This window comes from Oryzias melastigma, linkage group LG6, assembly GCF_002922805.2.
Source record: "Oryzias melastigma strain HK-1 linkage group LG6, ASM292280v2, whole genome shotgun sequence".
Lineage (NCBI taxonomy): Eukaryota > Metazoa > Chordata > Actinopteri > Beloniformes > Adrianichthyidae > Oryzias > Oryzias melastigma.
In genome coordinates this window covers 31,955,950-31,977,397 of record NC_050517.1, presented here as the reverse complement: position 1 = coordinate 31,977,397, position 21,448 = coordinate 31,955,950, and the positions used below count along the sequence as shown (strand labels likewise).

The 21,448-nt window shown below is 39.0% G+C and overlaps 1 protein-coding gene and 1 long non-coding RNA gene across 4 annotated transcripts in view; one reads left to right on the top strand and one right to left on the bottom strand.

Moving 5' to 3' along the window:
* Positions 1–331: 331 nt before the first annotated feature.
* si:dkey-246g23.4 (uncharacterized protein LOC559426 homolog) lies at positions 332–15,187 on the bottom strand. Of its 2 annotated transcripts, none has more exons than XM_024282244.2 (6): positions 14,654–15,187; positions 10,025–10,287; positions 9,066–9,209; positions 8,286–8,995; positions 4,304–4,544; positions 332–901 (listed from the first exon to the last, which is right to left on the bottom strand). In XM_024282244.2, exons 2-6 carry the CDS (start codon positions 10,257–10,259, stop codon positions 708–710), a joined length of 1,524 nt encoding a protein of 507 aa, XP_024138012.1. In that variant the 5' UTR covers positions 10,260–10,287; positions 14,654–15,187; the 3' UTR covers positions 332–707. The 2 variants fall into 2 exon arrangements, with proteins under 2 accessions (XP_024138012.1, XP_024138011.1); XM_024282243.2 differs by having other exon boundaries at positions 10,025–10,291; positions 14,654–15,185.
* LOC112152581 overlaps positions 10,287–21,448 on the top strand; it is a 42,902-nt gene continuing 31,740 nt past the window's right edge. For both annotated transcript variants that reach the window (XR_002920337.2, XR_002920338.2), the window contains exons 1-2: positions 10,287–12,253; positions 14,047–14,169. This is a non-coding gene — a long non-coding RNA (uncharacterized LOC112152581). The remainder of the gene's footprint in view (positions 12,254–14,046; positions 14,170–21,448) is intronic.

Here is a 21,448-nt window from a genome sequence, read left to right as displayed (position 1 = left end):
ACTTATCGTCGGAAAATATTTATTTTCTCCAGCTGATTTTTCAAAGAAATTACATATATTATGTAATTTTTTAATTATTATTTTGAGTTTCAGAATGAAAAACTTAGTTTCTAGTATTTGGCCAAAAAAACATGAATTGCTCTGGATTTTTCAAATAATATGATTAAATTGTTTTTTAAAATATATATAAAATGGCCTCAACACTTCAATCTTATTGTGCTTTAGACATCATCACAGATTCGGCTCGTCACTTCGATTAATGCAAGCTGCAGTACCAACAGATGTCCACTGGAGGGAGCCCGAGTTCACGTTTTAATTTTGTTATTTGACATTTATCTGTAGTAAAAAATAATGATTTAATAGTGAAGTTCATTTTTTATTACAACACAGTAAAACTTTTATGACCTGAACGTTTTGTGACATTTAAAATAAATCAGTGAACACTTCAAGAAGCTTTATATGCAACGTTTGGACAGAAAGAAGATTTCATCCATCAGCTGTTGAGTGTTCTAAAGAACATAAAGAATGTACACATTTGGTGCAAAACCTGCAGAATGTTGTTAGCTACCAAGAGAGATGTAACGATGTTTCAGACATGTTTCTGTGTTTGATTGGTTATGCTCCAAAACATGAAAAAGTCATTCATCTTGTAGAAATGTTGCTAGTTTTTTTGCATTTGTGTTGATTCAGATAAAACCTGAGAGTTTTCATGTCATGTCCACATCTTTTTCTTCATCTCTGAAAGTTTGTCCTAATTTCTCTGTTTCCATGTTGTGTTTTTTCCTTTGGTCCTTTCGCATCATGTGATTTAAAATGAGCAGAAACAGGGCGGAGGTGAGGAGGGCCACGCCGGACATGAGGAAGCCCGTCCCGTAATCATCCATTTTGTCAATGAAGAATCCTGAAAAACAAGAACAATAAATGTTAAGGCGCATTTGTGTATTTTTTCATAAAACATGTATAATATGTGGGTTTATGGGTGGAAAAGTTTCAGAAAAAAAATTCTAAAGAGCCTCCATGTCCAGAACAGAGTTAAAAATAGAGCTCGGCTGTGGTTTTTTTCATTCTTTCTGGTTCAGTGAACAGAACTGTATGTGAGGTCAGTTCCTGCCTTAAGCATTTATAAAATACGACATTTGCATATTTACATGAGGTGCTGTGGAATTAACCAGTTAAACGAAATTCTGGGAAAAATAAAACATAAATTTTTAGGCTTTACCTAATTACTGGTGTGACCGATTTACAAAAGGAGACATTTTTGCGGTTTAGCCCAAACATAATCGATTGCCTAATTATTCAGTGCTTTAAGCTAATGTGGCTTCATTTTTCTTGCAAAGGCTGCGGTGACAACAGTACTTTATTTTTACCCTCCATTCAAAACAAGCAAACTTTGAAAAGAGGAAAAACTTTGTACCGCACTCGTTACTCTGCTAATTAAGACAGCCGAGCAGAAGGGCCGGGGCTTTCACTGCCACTTATGTGTCATTTGAACACATTACAGTGCATGTGCTCCCACCATGTAATGTAGCGCTGAGAGGTCATGGTCATTTCTGACATTTATCACGTCCGACTGCCTCTTCCTGACCGCGCAAAAGCAATATTTTCTGCCAGAGGGGAAAGTTCTGCGCCTCAAGAACTCCAATTACTCTTCCCTTCACTGTGTTTTGCTCATAGAAAAGCCTCATTGGACATCCATAAAATAGCTTTACATGAGCCACCTCGGATGTGTGAATGTGTGTAATTTTCCACTCAGTCGGAAGGGCTCCCCCAGCTTATTTACTGCTATGCGGTCAGAAGGAGGGCACTTTCTGCCACAGGAAGCAGCTTTTCCCAGGCCGTTCTGACTGTAATTGTGTAGAGCAGGGGTCCCCAAGCTACAGTCTGAACTATGATGGGAGAAAATAGAGTATTGGTTTAATTTTTTAAATGTTTTAGTATTAGTTTTTTCTGTGAAGATTACAGAAATGAACTAGAAAAGTTGCATTAATTTCTGGAAATGCAAAAGCTATTTTCAAAGTGTTAAATTTTGAGACTGGAAATTTTGTTAACTATGAAAGAATGCTAAATTTGACCTAAATTTCTGTAAACAAATTGTAGTAACACTGCTTAAAAATCCCTAATATATGCCAATTTTGCAAGAATATTTATTGCGTTGCTTAAATAGAAGCCAAACTCCAAATTAACATTGAAAACCTTAAAAAATCAGCAAAAAGCTAGCTTGTTACTTAAATACTAGCTAAACTCCAAAAGAGGCGAAAATTCCTCATTAAACTAAACTAAGTGAAAAATGTTAGCCCGTTGCTAAAATAGATGTTAACTCTAATTTAACATCAAACACCTCAGAAAACAAATTAGCTAAAAACGTTAGCATGTTGCTAAAATAAATAAACTCTAATTTAGCCTCAAAAACCTCAGAAAACAAATTAGCCAAAAACATTAAAATTTTGCCAAAATATTAGCTGAAGTCCAAATTAGCCAACCTTAGTAGATACCAGATTAGCCAAAATGCTAGCACATTCCTTAATTACTAGCTAGACCGCAAAAGAGCCTAAAATTCCTCAGTAAACTAAACCAGTCAAAAACGTTAGCCTGTCGCTAAAATAGATGCTAAACTCTATTTTAGCCTCAAAAACTTCACAAAAAAATTGGCCAAAAACTTTTGCTTGTTGCTAAAATATTAGCTGAACTCCAAATTTGCATAAAAAACCTGAGTAGATGCTAAATCAGCCAAAAAAAGCTAGCACATTGCTTAAATACTAGCTGAAGTGCAAAATAGCCTAAACTTTGCCTGTTGCTAAAATAAAAACTAAACTCTAATTTAGCCTCAAAAACCTCATAAAAAAATAGCCAAAAACATTAAAATTTTGCCAAAATATGAGCTGAACTCCAAATTAACCTAAAAAAACTTGGTAGATACCAAATAGCCAAAAAAGCTAGCACATTTCCAAATTACTAGCGAAACTGCAAAACAGCCTAATATTCCTCAGTAAACTAAAGTAGTAAAAAATGTTAGCCTGTTGCCAAAATAGAAACTAAACTCTAATTTAGCCTCAAAAGCCTTAGAAAACAAATTAGCCAAAAATGTTTGCATGTTGCTAAAATATTAGCTGAACTCCAAATTAGCCTCAAAAACCTGAGTAGATGCTAAATTAGCCCAAAAAAGCTAGCACGTTGCTTAAGTACCAGCTAAACTCCAAAATAGCCTAAAATTCATCTGTTGTAAAAATAGAAGCTAAACTCCAAATTAGCCAAAAATGTTAGCATGTTGCTAAAATAAATAAACTCTAATTTAGCCTCAAAAACCTCAGAAAACAAAACAGCCAAAAACATTAAAATGTTGCCAAAATATTAGCTGAACTCCAAATTAGCCACAAAAACCTTAGTAGATATCAGATTAGCCAAAATGCTAGCACATTTCTTAATTACTAGCTAGACCGCAAGAGAGCCTAAAATTCCTCAGTAAACTAAATTAGTTAAAAACATTAGCCTGCCGCTAAAATAGAAGATAAACTCTATTTTAGCCTCAAAAACTTCAGAAATCAAATAAGCCAAAAACGTTAGCATGTTGCTAAAATAGAAGCTAAACTCTAAATTAGCCTAAAAACCTCACTAGATAAGCTAAAAACGTTAGCATGCTGGTAAAATATATTTTTCTCAATATTTCCTAAACTATTGAAAACAGATGAAAACAGATATGTGGGCCTCACAAGGAAGATTTTGGGGAGCCCTGCTTTAGGAATAGGATTTGAACATGGATGATTTATGACTTCTTCGCTGTTGTTGTGGATAAAATGTGTTGCAGCAAATGAAAATGTCACCAGAGCAGCAGTTTTGCATTTTTGAGGATGCTTTGAAGCAGCAAGAAAACATCTCCTTCTGTGTATTAATGTGCTGCTACTTTGCTAAACTGACTGTCAGAGGTTTGAAACCATATTTTGCAGCATCATGTCAGACTGACAGAATCCACAATCAGCTGAAGTCTCCTATTGTTTGAGGCTCATTGTGCTGCAGATCCTGCGCTGAATGATGATGGAGCACTTGTATTGTCCGAGGTTTAATGCGCCGGAGGGACAGCATCAACAAAACCACGGACGGCAGATTTCTCTCAAAATAGAAATGTTAGCGTTTTCTAAATGAATGCAGTTACTGTATCATCTCTGCAGCTTTGAGTTTATTTCCAGCCTGCACCATACTGCACAGATTCACAGGGGACCCTCCAGCACAGTCTCAAAGCTGAGTTCCCGTCTCTTTGAAATGTGCAGTTGGCTGCTGACGGAGTTTCCCGTCGGATCTGGAGGCTCACCGGCGATGGGCGGTCCGAGCAGGCCTCCGCTGCTGCGGATCAGCATGAAAAACCCCAGCGCGCTCCCCAGCCTCTGGACGCCCACCACCTCGGGCAGGACGGTGATGTGGATGGCAACTGTTGCACCGTACACCAGGCCGTGAGCGGCGCTGAACGCCACCAGCTCGTAAAAGGTGGAGGCCAGCGGGCAGAGGAGGAGCACGGCGCCGAGCAGAACCACCGTGGCCGTCAGCTGCTGCACCTGGATGGAGGCAGAAGTTGAATGAAATGTTGAATGTCAAAGGTTACGTGAGAAGGGTCATGCAAACTTTATGAGAGCGTAAGGTCGACACCTGCTGCCGGTTACCTGTTCAGGCTCCACCTGGGACTAAAGAGCAGTGAAGTATATATTCTATACTGGATTATTATTCCTAAAAGTTTTTTCCTAAAAGAATTTTAACAACTTTGTCCGTTTCTATTTGTATAAGGGCTTCGTCCAACAAGAGCTGAGTTTTGCCAGTAATTTCCAGCATCAAATCTTTACGGCACATGTGTCAAAGTCAAGGCCCGGGGGCCGGATCCGGCCCTCTGGGTAATTCTATCCGGCCCTCCAGATCATTTTATTTTATTGTTATTATTGATCCGATGTTATCTTGTTCTCATTTCTAACTTGTATAATGTTGACAAAAATATACTTTTATGGAGAGTAAAATATTGAAAGTTATTTAAGGTTTAAGTTGATTTATTCTGGAATAATATTCCTGCCTTTTTATTATTCAGAATTAGGTTTAAAAGTTTTTACATTTTAAAAACTGGCATTCTGTTAGCTTATTAGTCTATTTTGGTATTTACGACATTTTTTTATGGCTATTTTGGCTAATTTAGGCTTTTTTAAATTTAGGCTGTTTTGGAGTTAGGCTACTATTTACATGCTAGCTGTTGAGGCTAATTTAGGATTGTTTACCCAGTTTTTTCGGAGTTTTTTTCAAGCTGAGCAATTTTTTCAGCTACATGCTAACAATTTTTGCTAAACTATTTTTTTAGGCTAATTTGGCATCTAGCTAATATTTTAGCTGACTATCAGCTTCAGCGTTTTCAGCTATCAATCTCAGCATCTTCAGTGGCCAAATTCAGCTTCCAGCATTCACACTAGCATTATCACAGGTAATGTTATATATCTACTTCATAATTATGGTAAAAGTTATGGTTTTAAAATATCAAAAATGTAGTTTTAGAGTGTTCAATAAATGTTTATCCTGTTCGGCCCGCGACCTCAGGTGTGATTTGGATTCTGGCCCGTTGTGTGATTGAGTTTGATACCCCTTCATTAGGTCAACCGACTGTTAGCATAAGTCGTCCCACGGGAAATCCCATTATACGTTAGCATCAAGCTAGCAGACTTTAGCTTTATGTATTAGTTCAATCTCTACTCTTATGGATCGATGATTGATTTCTTAAGCTTAGATCGATTCAGATCGATTCTATCAACACAGCCCTAGTCACAAATGCCCTCACAGGTGAATACGGTCCGTCTGCAGGTGGAAAAAGGTCAAACCTGTACGGGGACACCACATAAAACATCAAGGACGTAGACGGCTCAGTAAGCCCCTACAGTGGAAATGTACAGGCAAATTTTGTCAACAGGTCGTCGTGAACACTTGAACTCTCAAAGGTGAGTAGGGGTGAAGAAGCTGAGACACAGAAGAATTTTACGTTTTGTTTTTTTTGATGCCCCCAAATTGTGTTGACTGCTCGAGAAACCTGTTAGTGCTGTTCATGGAGGTGCACTCTCCTTGTGTGCAGTCAGAAGTTATGTCCAAATCCCCCCTACTCACTGGTGCGTTTGGCATTTTCTAGTGCGGTCCAAATCTACTAACTCCAAACTCGAGTGCACTAGAAGTTTTCCGAAAAAACTAGCGTTCATTGATGCTCAGGTTAGCGAATACAGACCACAATGCATTGCAGTTGAATAATTTCAAACGAAAAAACATGTTTAAATGTAATATTTGAATAAACCATCCACATTTTCACCATCAGAACACAAGTCATAAATAAACGTTGTGAAATGTTCATATTGATTAAATTTTCAGTTCCTGAAATCAGTGACGTCATATCCGGTGTTTAGAAAAACGAAAGAAAAGTAGTGATTATCGTGTCCAAATTGCCATTAAAATCCAGGGCACTATATAGTCCCGTACTATAAAGATTTTAGTAGTTAGGAGTTGGAGGGGAATCGGGACACAAACTGATTCTTATGTTGCGTTCATACCTAATGCAATCCGTTCGTCAAATGTGCGTCGGATGCTAGTAATCTGTACGGATCACAATTCAGCCACGATCCGTAGTCCAAGCAGGGAAAAAAAACAAGAATAAAATCATACTTTTTATTGTGGTGTCGATGAAAAAAAGAAAAACATTGTTAAGTTCAGGAATAGAACGATCAGATTCTTCTTCATGTTAGTTTTGACTCCACCCCCTGTTTGCATCATTAACATATCATTGGTTGATATGACCTGTCTTCTTTGCCAAAGTTCAGATTTTTATACTCTTCGTATACTCAAAAAACACCCTTCTGCCAGGCCGACGCGCCACGCCCCACCGTAAAATCGCGACGCACGAACTCTAAACCCATCTGTAGTTTGGAGTAAAATTGGACACTTCTGATGTGCAAAATGGGTTTAGTGTGAAAGCAGTGCACACTCCATGCATCTGGCATTTACGAGCAATCAGTAATGAGCCAGTAAACTTACAACTATAGATCGTAGTGTTAGGCCACCGTACAACATCATCACCTGTACCTCATGAGTGCGAGTCACTTACATTATCCTTAAAAATACTTCACGATTCACTCAACACACACACTACAAAGGTACATTTCTTTATCCCGATGCCCCTTGTCGTGTTCTTGTGGTGTCATGTCCCTTGAGGTGGTCATACGAGCCTCGAAGGAACCACAAGACACACCTGCGCTCCCCTTAAGATGCACCTCTCCATGACCCTCCATGGGTCCACACAACTCAAAAACCTCGGCACCCATATGGATGCATGTGACAAAGCCCTAAGTAATACTGTGTGTCTGTCAAAAACTACATATTCTCACTCCCAACCGTCATATACAGTCCTGGCTCCCTCCACGTCACTTTTTGACGTTTTGGGTGTCCCCAAGTCATTGTTTTTTAATGTGTTGACTATTTCCATTAATTCAGGGGTCTGCAACCTCTGGGTAACAGACGTGGAACCGATACTGGGTTACAGTTGGTCATGAGGGTTGGCCGAAAGCCAACCTGAACTTGACTCTGTTCTGTCGGCCAGTGGGATTCCAGAGGTCGGACAAGAGGAAAGGCATACTTCTACAATGTCCAGTTGAGCCAACAGTTAACTTGTCAGCGATGTATAGGTGCTTTTAATCTGAAATGTGCTTTGTCGTGAATGGAACCTGAGTCAGGTGTTTTCCTTATGTGTCCAGGTGGTCACTTGGTGAGGGCCTTGTTTTTTTGGTATCTAGTGGTTTGTTGGTGGTTAGTTGTGTGGAGGGTAAGGTCTTGGATGTAAGATGAAGATGGTCATGTGTGTGCAATGGGGTCTGGAAACCCTTTGAAATGTGTGTTGTGTGGGAAGGGCCGGATTTTGAATGTAAGGGTAGGTCTTAGTTGGTCGTAAGGTAAGGGAAAGGGGTTGAAGGGTGAAAGGGGGAAGTCGTTAAGATTAGGGTAAAGGGTAAGTTAGGTGTTCTGGTCTGGTCTGCATCCCAAGGGTTGGGGAGACCTGGTTAGTGTCTGTGGCCCAGTACCAAGTGGCCCTTGGACCTGTACTGGTTTGCGGCCCAGAGGTTGAGGACCCCTGATTTAATGAGAACAGCCAGCATGTCCACAAACAGTTAGTTGGGGAAACCCAAGACATTAAACTCACTCCAAACTCGTCCATATATGACGAGTTGGGAGTGAGAATGCGTTGATCATAAAAGGTGTAAATGTTTGTCTGAGTAAAGAATTGTTGGACATACCGTCTCCACGAGTCTCAGGTTTGCCACCCAGCCAAAGACCACTCTTCCAATCAGGTCCAGCACGGCAGAGATGGACATGAGAGCAGCTGCCTGGTACTCCTCAATGCCTTTGCTGCGAGCATATGGAACGAGGAACAGAGATGGGGCGAAGAAACCCAGAGCGGCAAATACTCCGAACATGGAGTAGATCATGAATCGAGGGTTTGTGATGAGGGTGTAATCGACATATTGCTGGACTTTAGTCCTTAGATCCCTCTCCCTTAAACTGGCAGAGTCTTCAGCTAGACTGGGTCCTCCCTCAGCGTCTTCGAGACATTTTTTAGATGTTTCCTGATTGGCCTCCTCTGTGTTTAGTTCTTTCTCCACTTGAATACTCGACTTGACCTCATCCAAGATGTCTTTTAGGAGCATCTTCCTGGACAGGCCATCCTCATCTGCCTTGGCTTCATTGACACAGGTGGATTTAGGGGTATTAGATAAGGGTCTTAGTAGCATACCACACACACACAAGTTTAACTGCAGTCCCCCCATGATCAGCAGGGCACCCCTCCAGGAAAAGCTGTCTATCAGCAGCTGGAACATGGGGGTGAGGATAAAAGTAAGGATGCACTCTCCAGCACTGGCCAAGGCGTTTGCCACCGGGCGTCTTTTATCGAAGTACATGCCCAACATCGTCACTGTGGGGGTCCACGTCAATGCATAGCCAAGTCCTGTAGGAAAAGACGTTAGTGTTGGGCATATCTGGTGTTTGTAAAAGAGTTGGTGTGTCGGTGTGATTACCGTTTAGGAAGCCTACTGTTAGGTAGAGCTGAATCAGGTTGTTGCCAAAAGACCCAAGAATGGCTCCTACACTACAAATGAGTCCTCCGGCTATCACCACGGAGCGATGGCTGTAGCGGGAACTCAGAGCCGACGCTAACGGAGCTGTGGAGAGAAAACCAACACATGGACTCATTACTCTGGTCAGCAAATAGGTTTAAGTCCCATTAGTTCAACTCAGTTTTGTTTATATATCCCAATATCACGATGCAATTGTCTCAGTGGGCTTACTGCTAACTGTACAAAGACATGAAGTCAGTCATAAAATATAAACAGTAGCTGGTTGCTAAAATATACTAGCTAAGTTAAGAGGCGAGGTCAAAGGCCAAGGTAAGGAACACAGACGAGCCTCCTGGAACTTTCCCACTCCAAAACATGAAACGAGCCAGTGATGGAGTCCACTGCCGGGAACAGGAACACCGATGAGCCTCCTGGAAACTGAAGTCTCTCCCTCTCTCCCCAGAGGGAGTTGTTCCGCACAGCAGTGTGTGAAATTTGTTCTCCCCTGGGGGAGTGGTGAGCTGCAGACACACCCACACTCAGGAACCATTTGGTGGCTTAACCCCCCAATCCAGGGGCAGGGAACCCTGGTCCTCGAGCCACCTTCCTCGGCCTGGATTTGAACTCACGACCTTCCAGTCTCAAGGGGGACACTCTACCACAAGTCCATTGAGGTGGTTTGATGTCAGCTGGTCAGATCTCCATTGGGGTACAATTCCATGGTTGGAATTGGTTTGGTAGTGGACACACTCTTCAGGGCGGCTGTGGTGCAGCGGCAGGGCGGTCGACTCCTGATCGGAACTTTGAGGGTTCGATTCCCACCTTTTCTCGCCCGTATGTCAAAGTGACCTCATTTGCCATCTTCTGTTCTTCAGAATGTTTTAACTTTTTAAAACTATACAAAACAACAAAGTGGATACCTGCAACGTGAATGGTGGCCACGGCGATTGAAGTGATCCATGATGTTCCCGCCGCCGTGGTTCCAAAGTACTGCTGGATCTCCACATAGAAGACACCAAAGGACTTGACCACCCCAAAGGTCAGACCGAAGACAAAGAAGCACGAGACCAGGATGAACCAGGCGTAACCCCCGTCAGGCGCCGCTGCCCGCTCCACCTGGACTCCCTTGCTCCAAGCTTTCCCTCCACGGTCCATTTTGACTTGTTGAGCCTGAAATGAACATCTATCTAAAGACACACACAAGGATGTCATTCATGGTGGAGGTCTGCACTGCTGTGTTGTGTGTGTGTGGCACATGAAGAGGTTGTGTGTTTCATGCAACGACCATCTGTCTCTCCAAACAGAATCAGAGGCCACACTATTAAGATGGGTTACTGACAACTACTCCTAGATTGCCAGAAGAAACTCGAAACCTTTTACGTGACAGTCTGGAAAGAAGGAGTGGTTGCCGAGGAAAGGCCAAGGGGTGGGACTGGGATCCATTTCAAATCTGTTTTTAGATGTTTGGATTTTAAAAATGCAATAAAAGCTAAAGGGTTAAGCATGATAATTAAAACATGTTGATATTTTGAAAGTATTTTACTGCAAAAATGTTAAATTAGAGAAATATGATCCAAAACTTGAACAGTAAGAATGGTTCTTGTTTCGCCTTTACTATTGTAGATTTTAGTTTAGTTCATGTTGGCTTCAACGGTTTGCAGCTCTCGTGCAACAGCAGCACAAAGGATGGAAGGACTAAAAACAAACGATCGGGTTACACGGCAACCTCAGCTGTCCTCTGTTACTCAGTTTCCCTCATGTTTATGCAATCATGACACACAAACACAAAAACAACATTCACTAAATATTTGACATAAAGCCTACGTGGGGCACACTAAAGAATTTAGACACATTTAAAGCTTATTTTTATTAAAAAATGAGGGCACATCCAACATTTTCAGTGAGAAAGATTGTTAGATCCTGTGAAACATCAAGAAAGCAGCCGGTGGCGGTCCCGGCATACTCAGACTCTTCTGGTGTCACTTACTGTCAAGTGTCTTCCAGTTAAATGCTAAAGTTCACAGCAGAAGAGTTAAAGAAATGCTGCTATTGTCTGGAAAAACTTCTCAGCACTAAAGATAACATCGAAGCAGATTTGAAAAAGTATCTAAATAACATAAAATGGAAAAAAAAAACATTTTGATTACATGTATATTTAGCAGGGCCGGGAATCGATTAAAAAAAATTAACTAATTAATTGCAAACCTGGAAAAAAATAATTGCAATTATTTGTGGACCTCTTTTATCCCAAAATAATCACAAAATGAAGTTTACACACAAAACTGTAGATTCAGAACATGTATTTTTAATTAAGGCTGTTAATTGATTAAAAGAAAAACATTAATCACACGTTTGTGTTGTGATCAAACACTATTAATTATAACGTTTTTCTGGGTAAATTTGATGACGATGATGCAGCTTTTGAATGAAAAGAGGCCAGGGAGAAAATTGTTCCTTCATCGTTATCGTCTGTCATGTTTAAATTTATGAAGTGTTAACTCAAATATTGCAAAAGTGTCATTTGTGCTCACAAAAACAAGTCAACAGTAAGATGAGCAGAACCTACAGACCTGAAAAAAACAAACAAAAATGAAGAAGTTCCGGTCACTGCTCTGCATCACTGCTCTGTATCACTGCTCTGTATCACTGCTCTGTATCACTGCTCTGTATCACTGCTCCGTATCACTGCTCCGTATCACTGCTCTGTATCACTGCTCTGTATCACCGTATCACTGCTCTGTATCACTGCTCTGTATCACTGCACAGGCTACTTTAATAATGCGACTAACAATGCGCCGTGACAATAGTCCGCTTTTTGTGAAAAAAGGATCTAAATGAAAAAAATAACTAGATTAAAGTATTAAAGCCGATGGAATGTTTGTTTGTTTTGTAAAAAAAAAAAAAAAAGTGGTATAAGTGAGAAAAAAACCAGACAGTGTTTTAACGCACGCTGTGGATGAACGCACCACCGAGGCACAGCGGAGGACTGCTGGTCCGTGAGGTGCGATTATTTTGCGTTAATAAATATTAACGTTAATCATTTAAGGAATAATACCCGATGAAGTGTGCATTATGAGAAACAACACACGACATGAAGGCCTGAACCGTCTGGGGCGAAGCGGAGGTTCAGCAAAGTAGCAACTACTGAGGTTTTTATGCTAATTTGGAGTTTAGCTAATATTTTAGTAACATGCTAACATTTTTGACTGATTTGTTATCTACTGGGCTTTTTAGGCTAATTTAAAGTTTAGCTTCTATTAAGTAAGAAGCTAACCTTTTAACTAATTCAGTTTATAGAGGAATTTTAGAGTATTTTGGAGTTCAGCTAATATTTTAGCAAAACAGTTTTTGGCTAATTTGATATCAAATAGGGTTATAAGGCTAATTTAGAGTTTAGCAAATATTTTAGCAACATGCTAACATTTTTGACTAATTTGTTATCTACTGGACTTTTTAGGCTAATTTAGAGTTTAGCTAATATTTTAGCAACATGCTAACATTTTTGACTAATTTGTTATCTACTGGGCTCTTTAGGCTAATTTAGATCTTAGTTTCTATTTTAGCAACAGGCTAACATTGTTTACTAATATAGAGGAATTTTAGGCTACTTTGGAGTTTAGCTGATATTTTAGCAAAAATGCTAACGGTTTTTGGCTAATTTGACATCAACTAGGGTTATAAGGCTAATTTAGAGTTTAGCTAATATTTTAGCAAGATGCTAACATTTATGACTAATTTGTTATCTACTGGGCTTTTTAAGCTAATTTAGAGTTTAGCTTCTATTTAGTAACAAGCTAATCTTTTTAACTAATTCAGTTTATAGAGGAATTTTAGAGTATTTTGGAGTTCAGCTAATATTTTAGCAAAAAGGCTAACAGTTTTTGGCTAATTTGTTATCAAATAGGGTTATAAGGCTAATTTAGAGTTTAGCTAATATTTTAGAAACAGGCTAACGTTTTTGACTAATTTTATATCATCTGGGGTTATTAGGCTAATTCAGAATTCAGCCTCTATTTTAACAACATGCTATCGTTTTTTACTAATATAGCTTACTTAGAAATATTAGGTTATTTTGGAGTTGAGCTAATATTTAAGCAACGAGCTAGCTTGGTTAATTTGGCATCTACTGAGGTTCTTTGGGCTAATTTGAAGTTTATCTAGTATTTACGCAAGACACTAAATGTTTTTGTGAAATTGCCATATTTTTGAGATTTTAAAGCAATTTACTACAATTTTTCATAAATTTAGGTCAACTTCAGCGCTCTTTCATAGTTCTTTAATGAAACTTCCAGTAAATTTAGCAAATTTTACATTTTGCAAACAGCTTTTGCATTTTTGTGTGTCAAATTTTATAACGTTGTGTCACCATTTTCAGCAAAAAGCTTCAGCAAACTACTTTCAGGAAAAAGCATTCACATTAGCATTATCGCAGTTAATGTAACTTTTCTAGTTGTGTTTTATTTGCCTGCAATATATGTTTATGCCTTTTTAGCTTTGGGAAGCACTTTTTATCTGGGAAAGGTGCTGTAGAAATAAACATTAGCTTATTTATTAACTTTGCGTAATTAGAAAATAACTGTACACATGCAGTTAGCTCCATCTCTTACATGAGAATAATTATATTTTGGGTAATTTTTTAACTTTATGACTCTGACAGCTTCCAGAAAGTGAAATAGTTTTTAAAAATCAGACATATTTATCCTCAGACACCCGAACCAGCTCATGTAAAACGATGTCAGTCCTCCTGTGGACGTGAAATCAGTCAGCTGTACAACAGAAACAATGAACCGAAGCTCTGCAGTGATCAAGTCAAAGTCCAGAGCCTGAATGAAAATCAGAGTTCATGTCTAAAACAGCTGAGCTCTCAGTTTAACTCTCTGCTTTAGCAGTTAGGAGAACATCGATTCGCTGCAGGGCTCCATGTGTTGTTTGTACTTCACAGGAATTCAGGCCCATGACCTGTAGAGCTGAGAGTCTGGACCTGCTCACCTCCAACTGACGTGAGGAATCAGCGTTTGACTCTCTGCAGGCAGGAGTTTTGCTAAAGAAGTCATTAAACTCTGACGTAAGGAAGCCCTCATAAATATTGTTATGTTTCATGTAGAAACAGTCAGCAGAAGTGGAGGAAGAGGAAGTTCTTCTTCTTCTTCTGCTGAGTGAAGTGAGGCCGAGTCAGGATCACGTTCGTGTTTGAATTTAAATCTGAGACAAGGAGGACATTTAATTGTCTCTTTTATAGGATTTCCGATCAAGCTTTTAGATACCACTAAACAATACGAGTGTTTTTGTCAGTTATTATTTATGGAATTAATCAGACACCACACAAGTGATCAGGTGTACATCACCTGTTTGGACAATGATTAGTAAAAATCACTTAGAGTTAGGTTTGTTCAGTCTTCTAGGATGAGAAATACATAATTCAAATAGCCATAATGAGGTTCACTGAGCTCTAAAGGACCCTGTAATTCCAGGGATTATGATTGAACCCCAGAATGAGAGTTTATAATTAAAGTCAAGGTGAGTCAAAGTGAAGGTCACATCAGTTTTACCTGAGGAGGTCAGTCTGAAAGCATCCTGCTGGTCGTGGGGCCGGCAGCTCTTCAGTCGGACACGCAGGTGTTCACACAGGTAAAACCAGGCGCTCGCTCAGCGGAGGTGCAGGTCGTCCTCACAGGCGACAGCAGACGCTTAGGGGGAATGATGGGTAAAAAAAAGGTTGATGTAACACGTGGGCAGCTTCTCACCTTTGAACCCGTTTTCTCTGTATTCCTCGCCGTGTCGACATGTTGATTACAGTGAGACGCTCTCAGGTCGAAGTTTATCAGGACTTTTGTAAACACGCGCACGTGTTTGTGCGTGTGATTCCGTCCAATGAAATAAAGAGCTGATTTAAGGACAGACGTTATCAGGAATCCCCCTGCCTAAATATAGTGATAAGAGACGTAACGAGATTAACGTCTATGAGTTTATCACTACGAGTGAACAGGATGACGGAGAACGAAACATCTGGAGTGATACCTTTGAGTTAAGTAACCTAAAGATTCTTGTTACTAAACAAAACTGAACACAAATGTCATAACAAACAGGCTTTCATGCTTCATTTTAATCGTTCCTTTCATATTTGCTCATTTAATCTGATGTAATCACATTAATCTCGTCAGCAGCATGGTGCCACTCTCAGCTAATAAAAGAGCTCATTTTTTATCAGTTCATCAAACAAAAAAATCCCCAAATGTTTTAGCGTTTCTAATTTTCTACCCACTTTTAGGCTAATCCCACTTTAATTTAGAGCTCCCGCTAACGAGAAGCAGATAAACGAGCGATCAAACGAGCTCGATGCAGCTCAGAGGATCCTCTCAGCGGATTCCCATGATCTCCTCTGGTGGCTCACATCAATCCTTAAATTCAAACTGTCGAGTTTTGGGTTTGGAGCGTTCACCTAGTGAACCTTTGAATAAGTCGTTTTTTTTGCTGTTGCGTTAGGCCATTATCTGTGTTTTATTTCTGGAGTTTAATCGTCATGGTTACTGAACTGTAATAAAAGAGAGTTAAAATTACAGCAGTCTGTGGGCCCCTCCCCCAATCATCCTGGTCAAAGCTGAACGAAACAAATTCATTTTAAAAAGGCTTTTTTTTTTTTTAAATGGTTTATCTCCATAGCAACCATTTCATTTTTTGGTCATTTGGGGCTGACGAACAGATTTATGTCATTTTTAGAAGAATCAGCAAAAGTAAATTTTTGAATTTCCTTAGCAACAGTGTTTTTTTGTTAACCACGCTCACATTTTTTATATGTTCATATCATATGTCACAGCGTTTCGTTTACGTCGATCCAACGACTCTTGTATTAAATATTCACAACATTCCAGTAAAAAATGTGCGAGCAACACGGGAACGCCACTTTTGGGAGTTCGCCATGGTAACGCCATTAAACATCTGCAAACTTCAAAAGCAATTTTTTTTCCTAAATAGCTAAAGACATATAGAAGTTCCTAGGAGGAGTGTATGTTTATGGAAAGTACTAAAGGGTTTTTTTGTTTGTTTGTTTTTGATGCATTTCAAGATGGCGCACTCTTCCTGAGGTCAAAGGTCACCCAGACTTGGTGGGCTGTAGAACTCAATGGTTGACGTCAGAGATGTCTATGCTTCTATGCTTATGGTTGTGGTTTGTGTGTGAAATTTTGTGAAGATTGCTTTGAAAAAAAGTTTTCTTTTCTCATATTGTGCAAAAAATTAAAAAATGGACAAATTCCATCATAATTGAAAAACGTCGTTTGAATGTTCCAAACATGTGTGGGTTGTTTTTTTTTTTTTTTTTTTTTTGTGGATTTTGAATTTTTTTCTGAGCCTCAAAAGAGATTCCCCATTCATGTTTTTGTCGGTTTGTCCCGACTCAGAAAGAAAGAAAACTTGTGAAAACAAACTGATCCTTCCAGCCCAGGACTGCTGCATAACTGAAATAAACTGTAGTTTCATGGAACGTCAAATCTCTACATGTTTTCAAGGTCCTGTAAAACTGATAATTAGAAAGAACATTATGTGTGCTGTTACAAAACGTTTAAACGTTTGGTTTAATACTCAGATAACGTGTTGATGGAAAGACCGTTGAAGGATCCACGTTCTGTTTGCTTCCTCCTCCTGACTCTCTTCAGAGATCTCAGGTTCATGAGGTGAAGTTAGTTCCTGACGACCGACCACATTACCGCACAGAGTCTGAGTCAGCGGTCAGTCAGCTTTCTTCAGGTCAGCTGGTTATACAACAACTCTACTCTGGAAGTGTCAGCAGAATACCAAACCAGGGAAGAGGTCACATTTGGGGCATTTTTATAAGTTACTGTAAGACAAATATGTCAGGTGTAACAATGGGAGACAACGTGAGGGACAAAAAATACATATATAAACATTAGTTAAAACAATAACAAGTCCTGAGAAAGATTTGATAAAAGCAAGCAGCATAAAAATAGAAAAAGGAAATGATGGGGCAATAATTGTATGTAAAGGTTCATATTAAACTTCTGATTTCTTCTCATCTTGTAGAGTCAAGTCAGTTCAGTTTAGGTCAGAAATTACTTTAGTTTTTCATTTTGTAGGTATTGAAATGCTGAATGTTACCAAGGAATATCTCACAGTTCAAGCCTTATTTACAACAGCCCGTACAGGTGGAGACGGGCTGCTTGTGGGTAAAAGTACGCAGATGGCCCACATGAAACATTAAGATCGTAGATCAGGGGGTCAAACTCAGTCACACAGGGGGCCAAAATCCAAATCACACTTTAGGTCGCGGGCCGGACAGGATAAACATTTACTGAAGACTCGAAAACTACATTGTTAAAACTTTAAAACTGTAACTATTTAACATAATTATATAAATAAACTAGATATATGGCATTACCTGTGATGATGCTAGAACGAATGCTGTAAGCTGGATTTGACTGTTGCAGATGCTGAAATTGAGAGCTAAAAATGCTGAAGCTAATAGTCAGCTAAAATATGAGCTAGAAGCCAAATTAGCCTAAAAAAAAACAAACAAAAAAATAAGTTAGCAAAAGCAGTTAGCATGTAGCTGAAAAAATAGCTAAACTTCAAAATAGGCTAAAAAACTGAAAAAGACAAATAAGCCAAAACAGCTAGCATGTAAATATTAGCCTAACTCTAAAACAACCTAAAAAACTAAAAAAGAAGCCTCAATTAGCCAACAGCTAGCATGTAGCTAAAATATTAGCTAAACTCAAATATAACCTAAAAAATCTTAGTAAATGACAAAATAGTACAAAAAGCTAGCAGAATTACCATTTAAAAAACATTTTTACATAATTATGAATAATAAAAATGCAGGAATATTATTCCAGAATAAATCAATTTAAACCTTAAATAACTTTCAATATTTTACTCTATAAAAATATATTTTGTCAAAATTATACAAGTTAGAAATGAGTGCAATATAACATCAGGTCATTAATAACAATAAAATAAAATGATTTGGAGGACCGGACAGAATTACACGGAGGGCCGGATCCGGCCCCCGGGCCTTGACTTTGACACGTGTCGTAGATGAACCGGTTGAGCAAAAATGTTCGTCCTGACATTTATCAACGGGTATGCTGCAGACAGCAGGTTGTAGCTAACACGTTTTGATCACCTAAGTAAGGGTGAAGTAGGTGAAGCGCTGACGTGTCGTATACTCCATTTCTAACCCCCACACCCCTCCAGCCCCCAATACTACAGATTGCGCAAGGAGCCTGTTAGTGCTATTCACGTGAAACATGCGGGCTTCTTCCGTGACTGCTATGCTATGTGCACACCAGGCATGGACACACTTTCAAGAACCCACATTCAGCATTCAGTGTTCACACTGGACTGTTACTACCCCAAACTAGCGCTTGAACCTGCAGGTGGAAGAAGCTTGACGCGAAATGTCGTCTTTTGTATCTTGCTGCAGGCTTTTTCTTTAACAACTCGATTCCGATATATGAAAGACTTTGTGTCACAGAATTCCAGACAGGCACAAACCATGTGTCATGATCCATGTCTCAGTTTTGTCATGTTCCGTTTTCCCTGTCAGTCTCACCATGTTCTGGTCAAATCACCCACAGCTGTTTTCATTTAGTTAATTGTCCTCAGCCTATTTAAGTGTCTGGTCTTCAGTTCTCATTGTCAGGTCATCTGTTCTGTCATGTCACGGCACGGCACTGGTTTGGTTTCTCCTGGTTTTGTCTTGTTTTGAGTTTTTAAGTAAATCTTTGAGTTTCTGCCACCATGTCCTGTCTCCTGCTTTTGGGTCCTCCACCACCATCCCTGACACCATGGTTACTATTTTCTCCTCTGTGATCATTTTTTAGTCAAAAACGTTAGCATGTTGCTAAAATAGAGGCTAAGCTCTAAATTAGCCTATAAAAACCCCAGTAAATGACAAATTAGACAAATATGTTAGCATGTTGCTAAAATATTAGCTATAATCCAAATTAGCATAAAAACAGTTCAGTAGAGGCCAAGTTAGCAAAAAAGCTAGCTCATTGCATAAATACTAGCTAAACTCCGAAATAGCCTAAAATTCCTCAATAAACCAAATTAGCCAAAAAGCTAACTCTAAATTGGCCTATAAAAACCCAAGTAGATAACACATTAGCTAAAAACGTTAGCATGTTGCTAAGAAATTACCTAAACTCCAAATTAGCCTAACAAACCTCAGTAGATGCCAAGTTAGCAAAAAAGCTCATTGCATAAATACTAGCTAAACTCCAAAATAGCTTTAAATGTTTCAGTAAACTAAATTAGACAAATATGTTAGCATGTTGCTAAAATATTAGCTATTATCCAAATTAGCATAAAAACACTTCAGTAGAGGCCAAGTTAGCCAAAAGAGCTAGCTCATTGCATAAATACTAGCTAAACTCCAAAATAGCCTAAAATTCCTCAATAAACCAAATTAGCTAAAAACGTTAGCCTGTTGCTAAAAAGAGCTAAGCTTTAAATTAGCCTAGCAGATCACTGCTAGCTTCATTTGTGCTAGCCTGGGGGCGGAGCTGGCAGCGCAGAGTCTTCCTGGAAGGATCTATTCTCAATTGGTGACATCACAACTGTTTTCGTGGGTTGGGAGGGGCTGGTGCTCAGAGTGGAGGTTTTTAGAAGATTACTCTGAAAGGCCTGAATAAATCAAAAATACTGTTTTAGGTTTGTTTATAGTGAGAAATGAACATAATACCCCTAAAAGCTCAAAAAGTAGATTTTTCATGGTATAGACCCTTTAAAATTTAGGAAATTAGACAGAGTGCAGTTTCTGTGGGTGTCCAACAGGTGTCCCACTGGCAGTACACATCACCTGCACACATGTTGCATTGGCAGACGGTCGGTAACGGGCCAAAAACCTGCAACAATCAGACAGGTCAATCCCTCGGTACATACAGCTGCATGTGACTAAGGTTTAGTTTTATGATAAAAACAACTGTTTTTTCATGTTAGATTCTTCATTAAAGCTTCGAAGGATAAAAACAAAGCAGGTTACTAATAAAAAAGTGACTCTCTTCTCTGAATCAGATCTCTAAGATGCTTCACCTTCCATGTTTTAAGTATTCTTACCTTAATAAAAACATTTTCTGGCACATTTGTTCCCACCTGAACGCCTGTAAATAGATTATAGATTTACTGGTGTTGGTGATGAATGTGAGACGCAGGTGGAGATGACTGGGGATACCAGAGAAGTGTTGTAGATGGAGAGAAACTCCTCCTAAATAATGCATGGCTGTTCTGACAGTGTGTGCAGGGACCGGCATTGTTGGTTTTCAAAGGAAGACGGACTCCTTCTGATGTTTGTTTTCAAGCTTTGGCTGAAATGTTTGAGGCCTCAGACCTTCAGGAAAAACAACTTCTTCAAACACCACCTCGAATCTGTGGACCGAAAATGTTTCAGTGGAATCAGAAAGGAAAACAGACTGTTGATGAGGATCAAAATATATTCAATCAGATGCTGATTCAGCATTTATGATGGTAAATACCAGGGCCAGCTTAAAATGATGAATTTACAAGGATTATATTTATATTAATATAAAATAAATTAATACATTAATACAAAATAATACCATATTTTAATTACTTTAAATGTCATACCTGACTCGTGTTTTAAAGAAGTTGAATTGTGACTTTAAATGCCAAAATTTACGACATAAATTTACAAGAAAAATAGAAATAAATGTATGAGAAATGAATAAATTAATGAGAAAAAAAAACATCAAAGTTTCCGTTTATCAGAGCTGAGCTCAAAGATGAAAGACGTGGAGCATTTTGTCAAGCTTTATTTCCAGATACTTTTAAAAACTAAATAAATTCTGGACTTTTTAGTGACTAAAAATCAAATTATTATTAGCACAGATTAGCAAGGAGATCCTGAAGAGATCCTGAAGAGATCCCGAAGAGATCCTGCAGAGATCCTGCAGAGATCCTGCAGAGATCCTGCAGAGATCCTGAAGAGATCCTGCAGAGATCCTGCAGAGATCCTGCAGAGATCCTGCAGAGATCCTGAAGAGATCCTGCAGAGATCCTGAAGAGATCCTGCAGAGATCCTGAAGAGATCCTGCAGAGATCCTGCAGAGATCCTGCAGAGATCCTGAAGAGATCCTGCAAGCCTATTTATTACTTTTTCAAATTTAACATAAAAATAATAAATTAATAAGGAATAAAATTGTTTATTAATGACTTAAAAAGTCAAACAAGACTCGTGTTTTTACGTAGTCAATTAATGACTTTAATTGTTGAAATTTACAACATAAATTTACAAGAAAAATTGAAACTAGAGAAATTGCATTTCCTGCGGAAATACGTTTGATTGCAGTTTTGCAGAAGGTGTTTTC